The sequence below is a fragment of the Leopardus geoffroyi genome, chromosome C3 (assembly GCF_018350155.1).
Source record: "Leopardus geoffroyi isolate Oge1 chromosome C3, O.geoffroyi_Oge1_pat1.0, whole genome shotgun sequence".
Classification (NCBI taxonomy): domain Eukaryota; kingdom Metazoa; phylum Chordata; class Mammalia; order Carnivora; family Felidae; genus Leopardus; species Leopardus geoffroyi.
Genome location: NC_059338.1, coordinates 72934249 through 72950542, shown reverse-complemented (window position 1 = coordinate 72950542; position 16294 = coordinate 72934249). Strand labels below are relative to the sequence as shown.

Sequence of the window (16294 nt, the reverse complement as noted above, 5' to 3'; positions counted from 1 at the left end):
TCCTGCCTTTGCTTTCCCTTTTCCTTTGCTTCAGGCCACTCGGGTTTCTGAGCACCCCGTAATTCTGAGCCCCTCTCCTCCGGGACCACACGTGATCACCTGCACATGTCTCTGAGCCAGCCATGCCCCGGGGGCAGGAAGGGAGAGAGTGATGCCCACGGTAGGGCAGAGGCATGGCTCCCTTCCTCACTCAGACCCAGTGCTTGTCCTGGGACCTGCACGGCCCCGCCAGCCTCCTTTCCTCCCCTCCCCTGCCCTGTCCTCGCCTCGTGGGCTTCCTCAGCTGCCAGCCTCCGTCCCGCTGGGTGCTTGCTCCCCAGGCCAAGCCCCAGCCCTCCTTCCATGATTTTAACAAAGAGCACTTGAACTTCAGAGTTGTGAAGGGTCTTCAAGGTCACCTGGGTCACCCCCTAGGCCCAGAGAGGCACGTGGATGCCCTTACCACAGCACAGGCTGGCTCCAGAGCCCAGGGCTCCCGTCCTGTGCTAGGGCCTCCCCAAGAGCCCAACTGGCCTCTGCCCGTGTTCTCCCAAGAGTGACTCTAAGTCCAGACCGTGAGCCGCTTGGGGTGATAAAGAGGCTCTGGAGGAAATGCAAGGTGGTGGGTGGGACCCCTGCTCCATAGCCTCAGACTATAGTCTCTGACAGCCCGAGGCTGGCCCAGGTGGAACCTTCCAGAAAGACTTCGAGCATTATTGCTCAATATGGTGGCCACCAGCCACACGTACCTATTTAAACTGAAACTTAAGTAACATTGAAAACCTCAGTTCCTCAGCAGCACTAGCCACATTTCCAGTGCTCAGTACTGCATACGTTGGACAGTGTGGACAGAGACACTTGTATCCTTTCGGAAAGTTCTACTGGAAGGCTGCGACTGGAGCGCCTGATAGAGGAAGATAGAATGCTGGTGACAGGGGCTGACAGAAAGGTTTGAAGTCTGAAAGGATGTTGAAGGAGGTAACATGTTTCTTTGCCCGCTAGCCTACTTGGTGAAATGTTTGAAAGTCTGTTAGGATGTTTGTATTTTTATTGGATATAAAAACAAGTGTTAAATAACAGATGTTAGAAAATTATTAGAATCATTATTCTAAAATTTTGGTAAAATGTCTGTGAGAATATTAGGATTAGCTGCCGGTTAGAAGGTTAAAATAATGTTAATAATTTTAATGGAATATTTGTAGCCCTTACCAGCTGCGTGCAAATGTTTCTTCATTTGGTTCAACTTGATGGGTATCTATCAAAGGCTGGCTCCACCACCAGGCCTCGCACTGAGCCCTGGCAAGACCCTGCCTCTGGCCTGGAGTGCTCAAGGTCTAACAGGGGGAGACCGATCAGTACGCCAAGGACAGGGGTCTTTGTCAGTCATGGGCTCAACACCAGGAAGGGACGAGCAAAGTCACCAGGTGGAGACATCACGGACTGCCCACTCAGAACATGAGGCTCCAGGAAACATGGCTTGTCGAGTTAACACCAGCATCTGGCCCACACTCAGCGCCTCAGACTCGCTCATGTTCAGAAGAGAGCACAGATCAGGCAGAGGATGTCACAAAGTTATGGGACCTCCCTGGGGTGATGAGAGGGGCCTTGGGGGAACTGCTGGGCTCCCCCAGGCTGCTGACCGAGAGGCTGATTGAGGTAGACCAGGTGACCGTGCAAGAGGAGACGTGCTCTGCCTTCATAGGAGGAGGGTCTGGCTTTCGGAGGGTTGAGAGGCCCCCCGGGAAAATGAGAAATTCAGGGATATTTCTGCAGAATTCTCATCCCGCAAAAGCCAGACTTACAGGGAAGGGAGCCGTCCTGACACCACCATTTACCGGGTGCTCATGGTGGCCAGGACTTTACAATGCCAGCCTGCTCATTTTACGGAGGAAGCTGGGAGCTCAGAGAGGGGAGAGGGCTTGTCTAGGCTGCACAGCCGTGGGGGACAGAGCTGGGACTCAGGCCTGGGCTGCTGACCCCAGGGTCTGTCCCTGGTCTCTCCCTCCAATCCCCCCTCCCCCAACTCCCAGGTCCCAGGCCAGGGGCCACGGACTTCTCCAAACACTCTCAGTTAACCACCAGAGACACAGGTGAGATCCCGGCCTTGGTTTTAATACTTACACCTGGCCCGGGGTCTGATCCCCCCCCCAGGGGTGCAGTAGGGCCACCCCAACAGCTGAAAGCCTGTGGTGGGGGGTCGGAGCAGAGCACGGCCAGGCCTCCCCCCACCCGGACCTACCCACCATTCTAAGGGCTTTGACCTTGATGACTTGGGAGCTGCCAAGCTGGAAGATGTGATCCTTCGGGAATGCCATCTCACAGGGGTTGGGGGGAGCTGTCTGCTGGTCTCCGCTGCTCCAGATGGGGGCCCCATCCTCGCTGGCCTGGGAGAGCTGCTTGGGGGCCTGCGCCTCCACGTTTGGAAGTTCCCTTGCTGGCCAGGGGCGGGATTGGGCGAGGGTGAGGGCGGGGCAGAGGTGGGCTGGGGTCTAGGTTGGGACAGGCAAGAGTTAGGGTGGGGTCGCGTGTAGCCAGGGTCAGGCCTGTGCCCTTATGGGGACCGGAGTGTGAGTGGGCCTGGGGGCGGGGGGCATTCCAGGGCCGTGGCTGGGGTTACAGGTGGGTTTGGGGGCAGATCTGGGATAGGCTGTGTTCAGCAGTGTGGGTGTGGTCTCAGCTGAGGCTGTGGTCAGGGTGGCCGTGGGTGCACCGTGGTGGCCCTCGGAGGCTCACCTCTCTGGCGCATCAGGAGCTGGTAGAGATGGCCCACCCCTTCCAGGCTGGAGTGCTGGGTGGCCTTGTCAGGGTCCTGGCACAAAATCCCCAGCATGCCCACCAGCTGCCCAGTCCTCCTGAAGTCCTCTTTTGTCTGCAGTGAAAGTATGGGAACCACAGAATGCAGACCCTACTGTGGGGTCTCCCCTCTGCTGTGCACTCACCCCAGCTCGGCCAGCATCAGAAAGCATCCCCTCCAACCATGTGGCAGGGCTGGGACTCAGCTCTCGGGACCCCAGGCCCAGGCTCTGCCCACCCAGTCGGGCCACTATAGTCAACAGCTCAGGGCACAACTTAAGGGGCTGACCCCAAACTCAAAAACGAAGAGAAAGAATACTTTAATGCAATATTTAGAAAAGTCAAAATGAATGTAACAATTCCTGATGCACACAGTTTCAAAAGTGTACCTAGAGACGGTCTGGCCCTGCATTACCACCACCTTACCTCATGGTGCTTCACTCTCCTGGTCCTAACCCCCGCCCTGGTTTCAATAAAACTTTATTTATAACAACAGGCAGCCAGCCCACGGCTGCCGCCATTTGCTGAGTAGATTGCTTTAAAACACCACCTTATTTATCTTGATTGTGGGGTGTTTTGGTGGCCGGGTAAATTTTGCACCCCAGGTCAGCGCCTCACTTGCCCCGGCCGCAGTCCGGGTCCTGGATTGCGGAAATCGATTTTGAATGAACTGCAGGCCCCTTGAGCCCCTCTAGAGGGGTCCCTCTCACCCTGAGAATGAAGGAGGCGTCTGTGCAGGGAGCGCTCCCGCCCGTCCCCCCTGCCCCCCATGCCCACCTCTCCGCCTTCATTAGAAACACACGCCGGCCGGGCAACATGCAGAGAAACTAATTTTCTCAACGTCCCACGAATCTCCCTAAGGAATTAGTGCTGATTTTGGCTGATAAACGCAGAAGCGCTCATTCCCTGACGGTGCCGACTTCATCCAGCCCAAGGGCTCCAGCGACAGATGGCGGTTAGACTGTGAGGCATGACCCGCTGGGGGTCGCGGTGGATGGCGACTGTTGCCGCAGTCACCGCTGACCTGGACTGGCAGGGCCGCACCCCTCTGAGGACTCATTTCCTCCCATTTCATGGGTGAGACACTGAGGCTCAGGGCGTAGAGGAACCTGCCCGAGGCTTCAAGGCGCGTTGACAGGAGCCCAGCCTGCTGGGTCAGGGGTCCAGGCATCTGGGTTCAGAGCCCAGCTAGGAGGACCTGAGCAGGGGGCCCCAATCTCCTCCCCCAGCCTGTTCCTTGGTGTGCGTGGAAAGGGGGATTGCATGGCCGTGTTGTAGGGCACTTAGGGATCCGCGCTGTCCTGGTGGCAGAGGTCCAGGGGGCCTGGAACCCCACGAGCCCGAGGAGGGTGGCCTGGTTGGGGCCGCAGAGGGGCCGTGGGGCGCGGGGCCTGCGAGCTGGATACTCACATCCAGGTAGAGGTCGTGGCTCAGGAATCTGAGGAGGGCCACGCAGCTGTGCACAGCCCGCTGCCGCTCGTGTGTCTTCTCCGACGCCAGCCAGGTGTACATGTGCTGCGGGTGGGCAGGGGCAGAGAGGGGGTGCTGCAGCCGCGCACCCCTGCGTCCCCCGGCTCCGCGGGGGCCACCCCCTGCTCAGCCCTGGGCTCACCTCTCGGCTCAGGCCCCGCCCCCCAATCGGTTAGCTGGCCAGCAAGGCTCCGCCCTGCCCGGGACCCAGGCCACACCCACCCTGGCCGAGACCACGCCCGGTCCAGCCACGCCCCTCACCTCAGGCCCGCCTCCTCAGCAGGGCCCTGCCCACCCCCGACTCAGGCCTCGCCCACCCTGGTCCATGGCTCCGCCCCTTCCGCGTCCACCGCTCCCCAGGTCTTGCCCTCCCCTGTCCCTCTGCTCAGCCTCTCCTGACCCCTCTGCTCCAGACAGCTCTGCCAGAGAGGAGAGGTCATTTCCTGCTCAAAGCCCCTGGAGGCCCCTGGATTTGAACCCCTTTGGCGACACGCACCCCTGTACAGAACAGTGCTTTTCTGTGCGCAACATAATTGCACGGAGTCACAAAGGGATACAAACACATATTGAAACAGTTACACTGAACAGTTTTAAGCCAAATCTGAGCCTCTTTGTTAAAGCGACGGATGCTTATAGTCAGTGATTCTGACGTCGGATGCAGGAAACGGTATTTGGAGATTCTGTGACCCAGCAATGTCTTATGACCACATCTGTGACTTCCATCGGTGGCAAACACAGCCACTCCCGGCACTGCTGTGGTTTGTCGCCAACATTGCCAGGGGGTAGGGACACACTACTTTCCCGGTGGGGGGGGGGAAGGGGGTGAGTGAAAATGCAGACATTTCCCCCACCCCCGCCAGGCACACACCGGACTTCCATCGGTGCACCCAGCTTGGGGGCCCCTGCTTCTGCGGCTCCCCTCGCCCCTACAAGGCCTCCAGACTGGACCTAACCTAACCCTAACCCCCCTCCTCACCCCCAGCCGCCACCTTAGCGCCCTCCCCACGCTGCAGCCATGCAGAATCTCTGTCTGTCCTGATCCTGGGCTCACACAGGCTGCTCACCCCTCGGCGGGGCCCTCTGCCTGCTGGGCCCTTCCTTTCCCTTGTCTACCCCATGACTCCTTGGTCCTCATTCAGGTGAAGTCCACTGACCCTGACTTCCAACCCTCCCAGCTGAGCCAGTGTCCTATCTCTGGTTCCTCCCCTGCCCCTGGACTGTCTCTGCCTGTTGACTGGTCTCCCTCCGGTCAAGGTGAGAGGGTGGGGGTGCTGGGCTTGTGAGAGCCCTCCTCACAGCTGGAGGTCAGCCCCACCTGCAGAACGAGGTCTCAGGGGAGGGAGGTCAGGTCCCAGCCTGCTTCCTCAGCAGCCCCCCTCAAGTGTGGCACTCAAGGCCCACTTCCCACCAGGTGCACCTGCCGTCCTGCCCTCCAGTTCTCCCAAGCCGCTGTGATCCCTGAAGATGGACAGCCCTCAAGCCTCCAAGTTCATGGGCCACTCGCCACCCGGAGTTCAGACGCTGCCTCCTCCGGGCACCTTCCCTTGTCCATCCTCGGCCCGGCCTGTGCCGGCCCCGCCCCTGCGCTGTGCCAGCCGCCGCCCCTCACCGACAGCAGGAAGTGCAGCTCGTCGGCCGTAGGGTTCTGCATGATGAGGCTCTGCAGCATCTGGTCCAGGGCCTCCAAGGTCTTGTTGTAGAGGGTCTGTGCAGGGGGGTGGAGCAGGTCAGGGCAGCCGCCAGGCCCCGGCTGCGATTGCGGGCCAAGGCCTCCTGTAGGGCCCCAGTGCATTGGCCTCTCCATGGTAGTGGTGCCCCTTCGTGCACACCCCCGTGGCCAGGCTGCACACCACGTGCGTTCACACCACATCCAAGAAGGGCCCCGGCACAAGCCCCATTTGGGCAGCTGGGAGATTGGGCGGGGGGCAGTCTGGGTCAGACCTGCCCAAGGTCACAGGTTTCTCTGTGGCCAAGGTAAGTTCCTTTGCAGCAAGGCTGGCTTCTCGGGCAAGCAACCTGAGTGAGACCTGGCACCCAGAAGGATCCTCAAGTGCTTGGTTTCCTGCTTTGCGATCCCATCTTGAAATTCTTCCTAAGCTTCAAACAAGGGCCCGCATTTTCATTTTGCATTAGTTGGGGCAAATTACGCAGCTTGTCCTGCCTCCTGGGTCTCACGCGAGACCCCCAATGTTTGCTGCTCGGCTCACCGGGCGTGCTCATGGAGGGAGCCAGCCAGAGAAAGTGCCCAGCCCGCCTCCTGTCAGGGTGCGTCAGAGCGGAGCCCTGGGCGCGGGCTGTCCCCTCCCTGGGAGCCCTGGAGAACTCACTTCAGCTTTCTGAGCCCACCTTGGTCACCTGAGAACTGGTTGTGAGGTCAGTCCCACCTGCTGGGTGCTGATGCACATTGAATGGGAAGGAGCAGGAGCCCCCAGCCCACTGTCTGGGACCCGGCTAAGCTCCCTAGGTGAGCCAGCCATGACACTGTCATCTGGTAATGGGGGCACTTTAGGCTCCTGCAGGGTTGGAGTGGGGACAGGCCCTGGCCTTCTGGAGGGCTGCTGCTGTGGTGGTGTCCTGGGCCCAGGGCACCCCTTGCACTCTCCCCATCCAGAGTGCCTATCTGTCCCAGTCCGGACCCGGCCAGGGGGCAGGAGTGGGGTTCTACCCCAACTCCCACACCAGACACTTCCATTTCTCTGAGCTGGTTTCCTCACCCTGTGGACAAGTGCTGCTGGGAAGGTGAGCTAACATACACACAGGGCCTGGCACAAAGCAGGTGCTCGGTTAACACCAGTTCCCTGCCCTTTAGGGTAAACACTTGGGCAGCAGGTGTTGGTGGTGCCCCAGGGGGATGGGTTTATGCCTTCTGCAGAGCCCATGAGGTGCAGAGGGGGCATCCTGCCCAGTAAAGGATGGGCCTACTGGGTGAGGCGAGACCAGTTAAGTAGTGAGACAGCCCAGGGCTGCTCTCTGGGCGGGCAGGGAGAGAGGTCACTTATACTCCTATTTGTAGAGCACCCTGTGCACCAGACATGGGACACCAGGGTCCCCTTTTATCTGGAGAATTAGGTACTGTTAGCTCCACACTTACCACCCCCATGTCACAGTTGGGCAAATGGAGGCTCAGAGAAGTTAAGAAACATGCTCAGGGTCCCCAGCCCTATCCTATGGGGGGTCAAAGGCTCTGCCATCTAGCCTGCACCCCCTCCAAAGCCATGAACAGCAGGCAGAGCCGGATGCCTGCCCAAGGGGCCCCTCTCATTGGAGGGGTACATAGGCCAGCTTCACACCTGTATGTTGGGTGGCTCCAGGAAGAGGCAGGTGTGTTTCTTCAGGACGTCCATCAGTGGCAGGGCGAACACACTGCAGAGGCAGACGGACAGAAGCCGTGATTTCCTCTTCAAGTCCAGGGGCGGCCTCAGTTTACTGTTTAGAGGTAGAGGGCAGTGAGGGAGGGGTGTGGGGGCCGGTGATTGAAAGAGGCCCCCAGCCAGAATAGACCAGATTTGACAAGCCCCGAGCAGCAGCCCCTCACCCAGTTCTGTCCTTGACCAGAGACTCAAATGTGAGCTTCTGCCTCGCTGGCCTGCAGAGCCTCCTGGGCAGGTTGAATTCCAGGAGGGTTTGTAAGGGACTAGCATGGCCTGGTTGGGAGCAGATGCTTCATAAGCCCTGTACCTCAGGCTCCCCTTTACTGGACAGACTGGTCTCATCCCAGCCCTGGCTACACCACTGGGACCTTCAGTGGCTCTGTTTGGGCAAATGATGCTAAACTTTCATTCTTTGAGGTGTGAATTAATCACAATAGCTATACTGTTTATTGAGAGTCTCTTACAGGCCTGAACTGGGGCCTGACCCTGGGTGGAGCTGGGGAGCGTACCAGAGGCTGGAGATGATGTGAATGGTCTGCTGGCGAGTTGACGTGCACAGTGTGTCCTGGGGTTCCTTCTCCATCAAGACCTGTAGATCCACAGGTGAAGGCTGAGTGACTCAGGCCTGGGCTTATCACACTTCTGACACCAAGTCTCATCCCTGGCTGAAGAACCCAGTGCCTGGCACCCCATGGCCCACGGGATCATGCTCCAGCTTCCCACCCACCCACGGGGGCCTCTGTGGCCTGGCTGCACTTAGAGAAATAGAGCACAGCCTTTAGAGTGAGACAGGTCACGTCTGCACCCTGACTGCCACATACTGGCTGCACGACCTTGAGCAAGTCTCCACACTGCCCCAAGCTTTGCTTACTCTGTTACTTAAATAACAGAGTGTTGTTGCACACGTGTCAGTTGTGAAGCAAGGTGTGCAAAGCACAGTGTCTGAGTCACAGCAGGAGCTCAGTGAATAGGAGCTCAGTAAACTGTTATTTTATTATTACAGTTGTAATTGTCCAGCAGTTGTGTGTTTCCTCCACTACCCTGGGGTTCTGTAAGCCTGAAATCTCTAGTGAGCAGTGGTTTGAGCTGGGATGGTGCTAGCAGAATGGATGGTGCTGGCCTTTCTGGGCCTCAGCCACATCAGCTGGGAGGTGGACACAACTGGCCGGCTCAGGGTCACTGAAGAACCAAGAGAAGTGGGGGGCATGGAGTGCTCCCAGGTGCCAGAGCCTATGAAGGGCTTGGACACACCCTAGAAATCCAACTTCTTTGCCCCTTTCCAACACCTGCTTCTTGTGGATGCTGCTGGCCCGAGGGAGGAGTCTCCTCCTTCTCATGGGTCCCCTTCCTCTGCCCCAGGACCCTGACTCACCATCAGACACTCAAGAAGCTCTGAGATCTGGGAGAACTCGTAGCTGTGGGCCCCCTCATTGCGGCTGATGGCTCCCACCAGCATGAAGATGGCAGTGAGGAAGCTCTGCTTCAAGGTCTCGTCCTGGCATGGGGGCATGGGGGTCAGGCCATGGAGCGGGGGATAGAGGAGGCACAGGACAGGCAAGAGAGAGCGCCACCATCACATGTGGCTGCAGGGCATTGCAGAGATCTGCAGCTGGGCCACATAGGTAGGACTTTGAGGGGGGAGCTGTGTGGTTTTGTTGAAAAATGTGAATATGTTGACATGTCAAGGTCAGGAGTAAGAAGCCAACGTCTGGCCTCACTCGATGTGTGGCAACCCAGAGCCCAAAGATCTGAGGGATGCGATGGCCTGACCGGGCTGCCTGGTCCTCTTAGCCCCCTGGGGTGGACGCCCTGGGTGCAGAGTACAGAGTCAGCAGGCCGTCGTCCTGGGGAGGGGATGGGGCATCACCGGGCCTCCCAACGCCCCAGAGTGAAAGCCAAGGACAGTGTGGGGGTGGGGCCACACGGAAGCCCTCTAAGCTTTGGGTGGGACGACGGGGTGAGTAGGTGGGACCAGGAGGCCAGGCCTGGCTCCTCCTGATTTCAGAGTCAGGTAAGGGCGGGGAGGAGTGCCCCAAGGCCCTGGAAGGTCCAAGCATTCTCTGACCCAGGTTCTGGTGGGGCCTGGGCTGTGTCAAGGCTGGGCTCCAGAGGGGTGGCCCCGGGGAGCCATACCCAGGAGCTGTAGTGGAAGTAGAAGACCATCCGTGACAAGATGTTGTCCACCCACGGGAGGATGTGCGCCTTGGCCTTGACCGCCATCTGACCGTAGGCGAGGAGCATGGTGCTGCTGGCCCACCTCCACTTCGGGTCCTCTGATTTCTGACCCTGGTGGGGACAGACAAAGGGCGTCAGGGTCCCCCTGGCCCGCCCCCGGGGGAGCGGCGACAGGAAGTACTCTGCACCCTAGCGGGTACTGCGGGCAAGGGTTCTGAGGGGTTGCGAGTCTCAGTTTACCGTGAGAGGAAAATAGGGAGAGTGGAATCGTCTCTCTGGGGGGTTGGAACGGGACTGTGGGGTCACCCGAGGTGTGTGCGAGGCACTCGGCTCTCCCAGAACTGGCCAGGGTCCTAGCCCCTCACGCTGCCTGCCTTGGCGTAGCCCCCTCCCCCGGAGCTGGGGGCCCACTTCCCCTTTGGGCTGCTGGGGGCCCGGCAGGCCATGCCTCAACCTAGGGAGATGGTAATGGGGCTCTGGACCTTCGGACCTGAGGGAGGCCCAGAGAGTGTGGGGGACATCTGAGACACCCTTCTGATGTCACCTGACGACCCCTTGCCTCCATTCCCTGTCAGTGACTAGGCCCCCTCTGAGGGCTGGAGATATGGGTTTCAGTCCCTGCTCTGTCACCTGCCGGCTGTGGGGCCCGAGGAGGTGGCTGGCCCCCGCTGGGCTGTCTGTGCTACCTGTGACTCTTCCCCTGTCTGTCCTGAGCTCCCTCATGCAGCCCCAGACACTGATTCTGCCCGCAGGAGTGACCAGGGGTGCAGCGAGGATGGTGGGGGGGGGCATGCCGCTCATCAGCAGGGGCACAAGGTCGCCCTCTGGCCCTCGTCTCATGTTACAGGCAGGGCACGTGTCAAAAGGCCATTAATAAACACAGCGGCCAGCACAGCCACTGCGAGATGTCACCGGGGCGCCTGCTGTGCGCCAGACATTTCAAAGCCACGTTTCCATCCCAACGGCTGGGAAGGGAGGAATTGTTATTCAAGAGGAGAAACTGAGGCACACGGGTCACGCTGCAGGTGGCACTGGAGGCCAGGAGGCTTGGTCCAAAGCCTGTGCCCCTAACTATCCCCAGAGACTCTCTCAGACGCCCAGACCCGTGTAGAGGGTAGGGGTCCTGATGCCCAGCCCCTCGTTGAGGCCCCCAACCGCCCCAGAGCCAGAACCTTCAGGCAGAAGCTGTGGAGGCTCCATTTAACAGGTGTGCTCCGGCCAAACTGCTCTAGGACGGCCCAGACGTGGTCCAGGTGGCGGGTCGCGGCCAGCCCGACGGTGAGCGCGATACCCTACAGGTGCGGGGGAGCAGGGTCACCGGTGCCGGTCACAGGACCACGCCTGGACTCTCGCCTGGGCGTGTGGAAATTGAGGCCCAGAAAGGGAGGGGACTCGTCCAAGGTCACGGGGGCCCCCTCCCACCCCCCCCCCCCCCAGCTCTTCAGGACATGCAGCTCTGGCCCAACCCTGTGAGGGCATCTCTTATGGGGGCGGGTGGGTGGTGTGGGAGGCAGGGGGGAGCGGTGACTCTCTGGAGGCCTGTGAACTCCCCCTGCCCCCACTAGCTCTGAGCCTGGGCCAGAGGAGGGAAGGAGGGTCCAGGAGATAGATGTGTGACAGAGGAGAGGACCCAAGTTATGGTAGGCTCAGGGTGTGACCAGGGTCAGGACTCAGGGTGTGAAAAGGATCAGGTGTCTTTGTCTGGCCTGACCAGGGCTCAGGGTACGAGCAGGGATCAGGCTAAGCTTGCGGTCAGGGTCAGGCGGCTGTGGGCTAGGCTGGGGGCCGGGTCCTCACCTCCCGCTGCTTGGGCCACTGGTGGGACGTGTCCAGGAGGGTTCTTAGGTGTGTCCTGACAGTGGTGGCATTGTCCTCAGTTTGAAGGATCAGCCCGTAGTAGATGAACAGAAAGGCCTGGGGGGAGGTTTGGCTTCTTGTCCTGGGTCTGACCCACCTCTGTCCACCCCGATGGCCTCCCTGGGCTCCTGTAGCCGTCCTCACGCCCCTGCTCTAGGACCCTCATGCCCCTGCCTAGTTTTGACGGGTTTTAACGGTGCCCCATCAAATCCGGCTGCACAGGCCCCTGGCCCTTTGTTTCTTTCGGGTCTCAGTGTCCTTCTGGGGCCTCGGCCTTGCTTAGGTGAGCATCCTATGGACAGAGTCCCTGGGACTGTGTGGTGGGCACAGGGGCTGCCTGCGGGGGGGGGGGCGGGGGATACAGGGGGTGATCCACCTTTTCTGGGGGCTGTTTCTGATGCGTCTGGTCAGGCTTGGTGAGTGCCGATAACAGCTCCTTGGACCACTTGTCCATGTTCAGGAACTGGACGGACTTTCCCGCCATCTGTGAGCAGATAGGAGTGGGCAGGGCCGGAGTGGTCTCTCCCTCCACCCCGCGGGCTGGGGCTGAGGCCTCCACCAGCCCCGGCCCGCCCTGGTCACTCAGAGCCCTGATTCTGTCATTCTCTTGCCTTTCTTCCTGAGTCTCCAGGGCCCGCCCTCTGATTTCCCTGAGATTCCCTTCCCAGGAGGTGTTCAAGGAGAGGCTGAAACCAGGAGCCTGCCCATGTCCCCGGCACCGGGCAGGGGCCCAGACGTCACAGATGCTCAGTGAGCGTCAGGTGAAGGCGGCCCGGCCCGAGTGTGGGTGCCAGGCTGTCTCCCGGCACCTGGAACTGTGCCTGGCACGTAGTTGATGCTCCAGTAAAATGGTTTTGAATGAATGTGGGATCAGAGAAACGAAGGAGTGTGGCTTCTAAATATAAAGTCCTAGAAGTTTTGCTCTAACATATGACGACTACAAGATTTCTTTATTTCGGTGTTCCCAGATCCCACAGTTCAAGTCCGAGATTTTGATCCCCAGGTCCTTTGGGGCGGGGGTACCCCTTTCTAGATATGATCCCAAGCCTCCAGATCTTTATAGAAAAAACGACTGATGGATGTGAAGGTAAACGTTTTCCGAAGTTTGTTCAGCAAAACCACCATAAATTCGGTTGAAAGATGCAGTAAATTGTGTTGGCTTGTGTTTTTGTTTCCTACAACCTCTTGCCAAGGGTTAATATCGATGATAACGAGCACTTCATAAGCTAGTAAGAAAAAGGCAACGGTCCGCTTAGAAATAGTGAAAGCACACACACGTGACAGGCTATCACCTCAGCCTTGCTAATATCTGAGGAACGGAAATTAAGATGATATGAGACTGGCAAAAAATAAACTTGCTGGATGTCAGCCCTTCGGTGGGAAGGTGAGGGATCTCTCTCTCTCTCTCTCTATTTTTTTTTGATGAAGCCTTTGGCAGGCATCATTTAAAATTTAAAACGTGTGTACATTTCCCCAAGGGACTCCCTTTCTAGGAATTTATCCTAGAGGAGCACTCATAGGTGCCTTGGTTGGAGCACAAGGGTATCCATTCTGCCGCGTGGCTGAATGCAAGCCCGCCGAGAGCGCCCCCTGCAGGTGGGACCTTTAGCGCCCTCTCCAGCGATGCTGGGGAGGGTAGGGCAGGGTGGGGCGAGGTGGGGCGGGGGTCCTGAAATGGCCTGAAATGGAAATTGCTCCCCGCTCTCGTCTGCCCGGGTTTTGCCCCGAGTCTGGCCTGTTTGTAACGGGACCTATTGGCTCCCCACCCTCCCTGCCCCCAGGACAGATGTCTGCCGAACACCGTGGGCCCCAGGCCACCCGGAAGCCCTGGGTTCTCGCCTATTGTCATGTTTCCTTCAAGTGCTGCCTGTGCCAGTGCTACAGCTCCTCATCCGAGATTCACATTCAAACCCCCAGAAAATTAAACACTTTTTCATGGCTTTGCAGCAAACTCATTTGGTGGTAAAAGCTGATCCAAACCGATGTGACACTATTTATGGGAATTAGTGTGAATTTTGTATGTGTCTGCAGCAGAGATATTAATGTATTTGATTCCACATCTGCCCCAGACCCTGCTAAGGGTGTTCGTAGAATATATAGGGTGGGCACTACATTACTTTAAAAAAAAAAAAAAAAAAGGAATATCTGAGTTTGGGGAACAAACCTGTTTCCAAAGTTAAAAATTAGTCAAGTTTTAAAGAATAAAAAAAATCTTTTTGAGGTCCATTTATTTTTGAGAGAGAGAGAGAGAGAGAGAGAGTATGAGTGGGGGAGGGGCAGAGAGAGAGGGAGACAGAATCTGATTCAGGCTCCAGGCTCTGAGCTGTCAGCACAGGGCCCGACGCGGGGCTCGAACTCACGAACGCAAGATCATGACCTGACCTGAGGTTGGATGGACACTCAACCGACTGAGCCACCCAGGCGTCCCAAGGCTTAAAGGTTTTTTTTTTATTGAAGTTTAATTAACACACGATGTCCTGTAAGTTTCAGGTGTGTAGCGTAGAGATTCGACACTTCCATACATCGCATGGCGCTCACCACGGCGTGCGTGGTCACCACCTGTTGCCATACAGAGTTGGTACAATATTACGGACTGTATTCCCTCTGCTGTACCTCTCATCCCCGTGCCTTACTCCTTTTGTAACTGGAGGTTTGCACCTCTACAACCCCTTTGGCTATTTTCCCCACCTCCGGCCACCAGCAGACCTCTTGGTAGTTGTGTGCATTTAGGAGTCTGGTTTGGTTGTTGTTTCTTTGTTCACTTGGTTTGTTTTCTTAGATGCCACATAGGAGTGAAATCATACAGTATTTGTCTTTCTCTGCCTTCCTTCACTCAGCACAGTACTCTCTAGGTCCCTCCGTGTTGTTGTCAATGGCAGGACCTCATTCTTTTTCATGGCTGAGTAGTACTCCGCTGGGTATAGAGACCCCTTCTTTATCCATTCTTCTGTGGATGAGCACTGGGGCTGCTTTCGTATCTTGCCTTTTGTAAATAACGCTGCAGCGAATGTAGCCATGCAGGTATTTTCAGGTTAGTGTCTTTTTTCCTTTGGATAAATACTGGATCATCTGGTACTTCCAGTTTTGTTTTTTTTGAGGACCCTCCGGGCTGCTTTCCACAGCGGCCGCGCCAGTTTGCATTCCCACCAACAGTGCGCGAGGACCCCCTCGGCTCTGCGTCCTCGCCAGCATGTGATATTTCTGTTTTTTTTTTGAGCCTGGCCATTCTGACAGGTGTGAGGCGGTATCTCATTGCGGCTTCGATTTGTATTTCCCTTACGATGCGTGATGTCGAGCATCTTTTCACGTGTCTGTTGGCCATCGATAAGTCTGGGTTTTAAGTATGTTTACCGAGGGGGGCTTAACTCACAGTGTGAGGCATAGATCTTTCCTGAGCGGCACAATGAACTCTGACAGATGTGCCGACCCGTGCTCCTGTCAGCCCACCAAGAGTGAGAACGCATTCCGCCCCCCCGGCGAGCTCGCTCACGGTCCTTCCTAGTCAATCTCCATCACTACAAAACTGCTTTGATTTCTACCACCGTAGATTGTTTTTGCCTCTTCTGGAGTTTCATAGGATGGGAATCGCGCAGTGCGTACCTCGTACTTCTGTGCATCTGGTGTTCTCAGCACGTGTCTGCCTCACATGTCAGAAGTTCGCTCCTCTCCGCCGTGTTTCTATCGTTCTGTTTCTCCTTTGTGGTGTCTTTCACTTGCTCTTGAGGTGGACGCTTACCTACGGACTTTAGGTCTTTGCTGGGGGTCCTGCTCTGCCTGGCGCAGAGCACTGCTGTCTCCGGTCTGCAGCTGTTTGGGGTAGAGGATCTCCAGGGTCGTGGGCCGGTCCACACGGGCCCTGAGCTCTGCCCTCTGCGGCGAGCTCCGGTCTCACTGACGTCCTAGCTACACTTCCCTTTCGTCCGAAAGCCCAGTCCTGTCCCCTGACCTCACTTTTGGGGTCTGCTGGATCAGTGCGTTCCCTTGTCCCCCGTTCCGGGTTGGGAATCTGCTGTTGTGTTAATCTGCACGTGCTGTGTGTCTTGCTTTTTCATTTTTTAAAAATTTTTTCAGTGTTTATTTTGAGAGAGAGAGAGACGGGCAGACAGAGTGCGAGTGGGAGAAGGGCAGAGAGAGACGGAGACACAGAATCCGAAGCAGGCTCCAGGCTCTGAGCTGTCAGCACAGAGCCCGACATGGGGCTCAAACTCACGAACCGCGAGATCATGGCCTGAACCGAAGTCAGAGGCTTAACCAACTGAGCCCCCTAGGTGCCCTGTTGTGTGTCTTGTTTTATAGATAAAGGCTATTGCTAATGGGGACCTTGGGACCCAAAGAGCCACAAAAATTGGTGGGTCTGGTCAGATCCTTAAAAACTGGTAGAGCGCCCGCCATGTTGTTAGGACAAGTTGGTCACAGAACGGGTTAGGTTGACTCCAGGTCACCTGCCAACCTCAAGAAAATTTCCGTACAATGAGCTGTGCTGTAACGCATGCATAGTCCCCAACCTAGCAGCACATCCCTCTTGGGTATTACTTGGCTCTGAGAAACCCCAAAGGCTTAGCTAAAAAAAAAAAGCTCCTTGAGCCCCGAAAACTCAAGTGTGCCATCGTCTGTCATACCTGCTTACTTTACGTCTAAGAACTACGGTC

The 16294-nt window shown here is 57.3% G+C and overlaps 1 protein-coding gene across 1 annotated transcript in view; it reads right to left on the bottom strand.

Moving 5' to 3' along the window:
- The window catches only part of LOC123585396 (maestro heat-like repeat family member 5), a 64737-nt gene that overhangs the window by 23548 nt on the left and 24895 nt on the right, over positions 1 to 16294 (bottom strand). The window contains 11 exon segments of the mRNA XM_045453506.1: positions 2241 to 2413; positions 2713 to 2848; positions 4183 to 4287; positions 5852 to 5947; positions 7533 to 7668; positions 8123 to 8202; positions 8986 to 9108; positions 9747 to 9899; positions 10961 to 11080; positions 11586 to 11702; positions 12022 to 12129. Coding sequence (XP_045309462.1) covers positions 2241 to 2413; positions 2713 to 2848; positions 4183 to 4287; positions 5852 to 5947; positions 7533 to 7668; positions 8123 to 8202; positions 8986 to 9108; positions 9747 to 9899; positions 10961 to 11080; positions 11586 to 11702; positions 12022 to 12129 — 1347 coding nt within the window.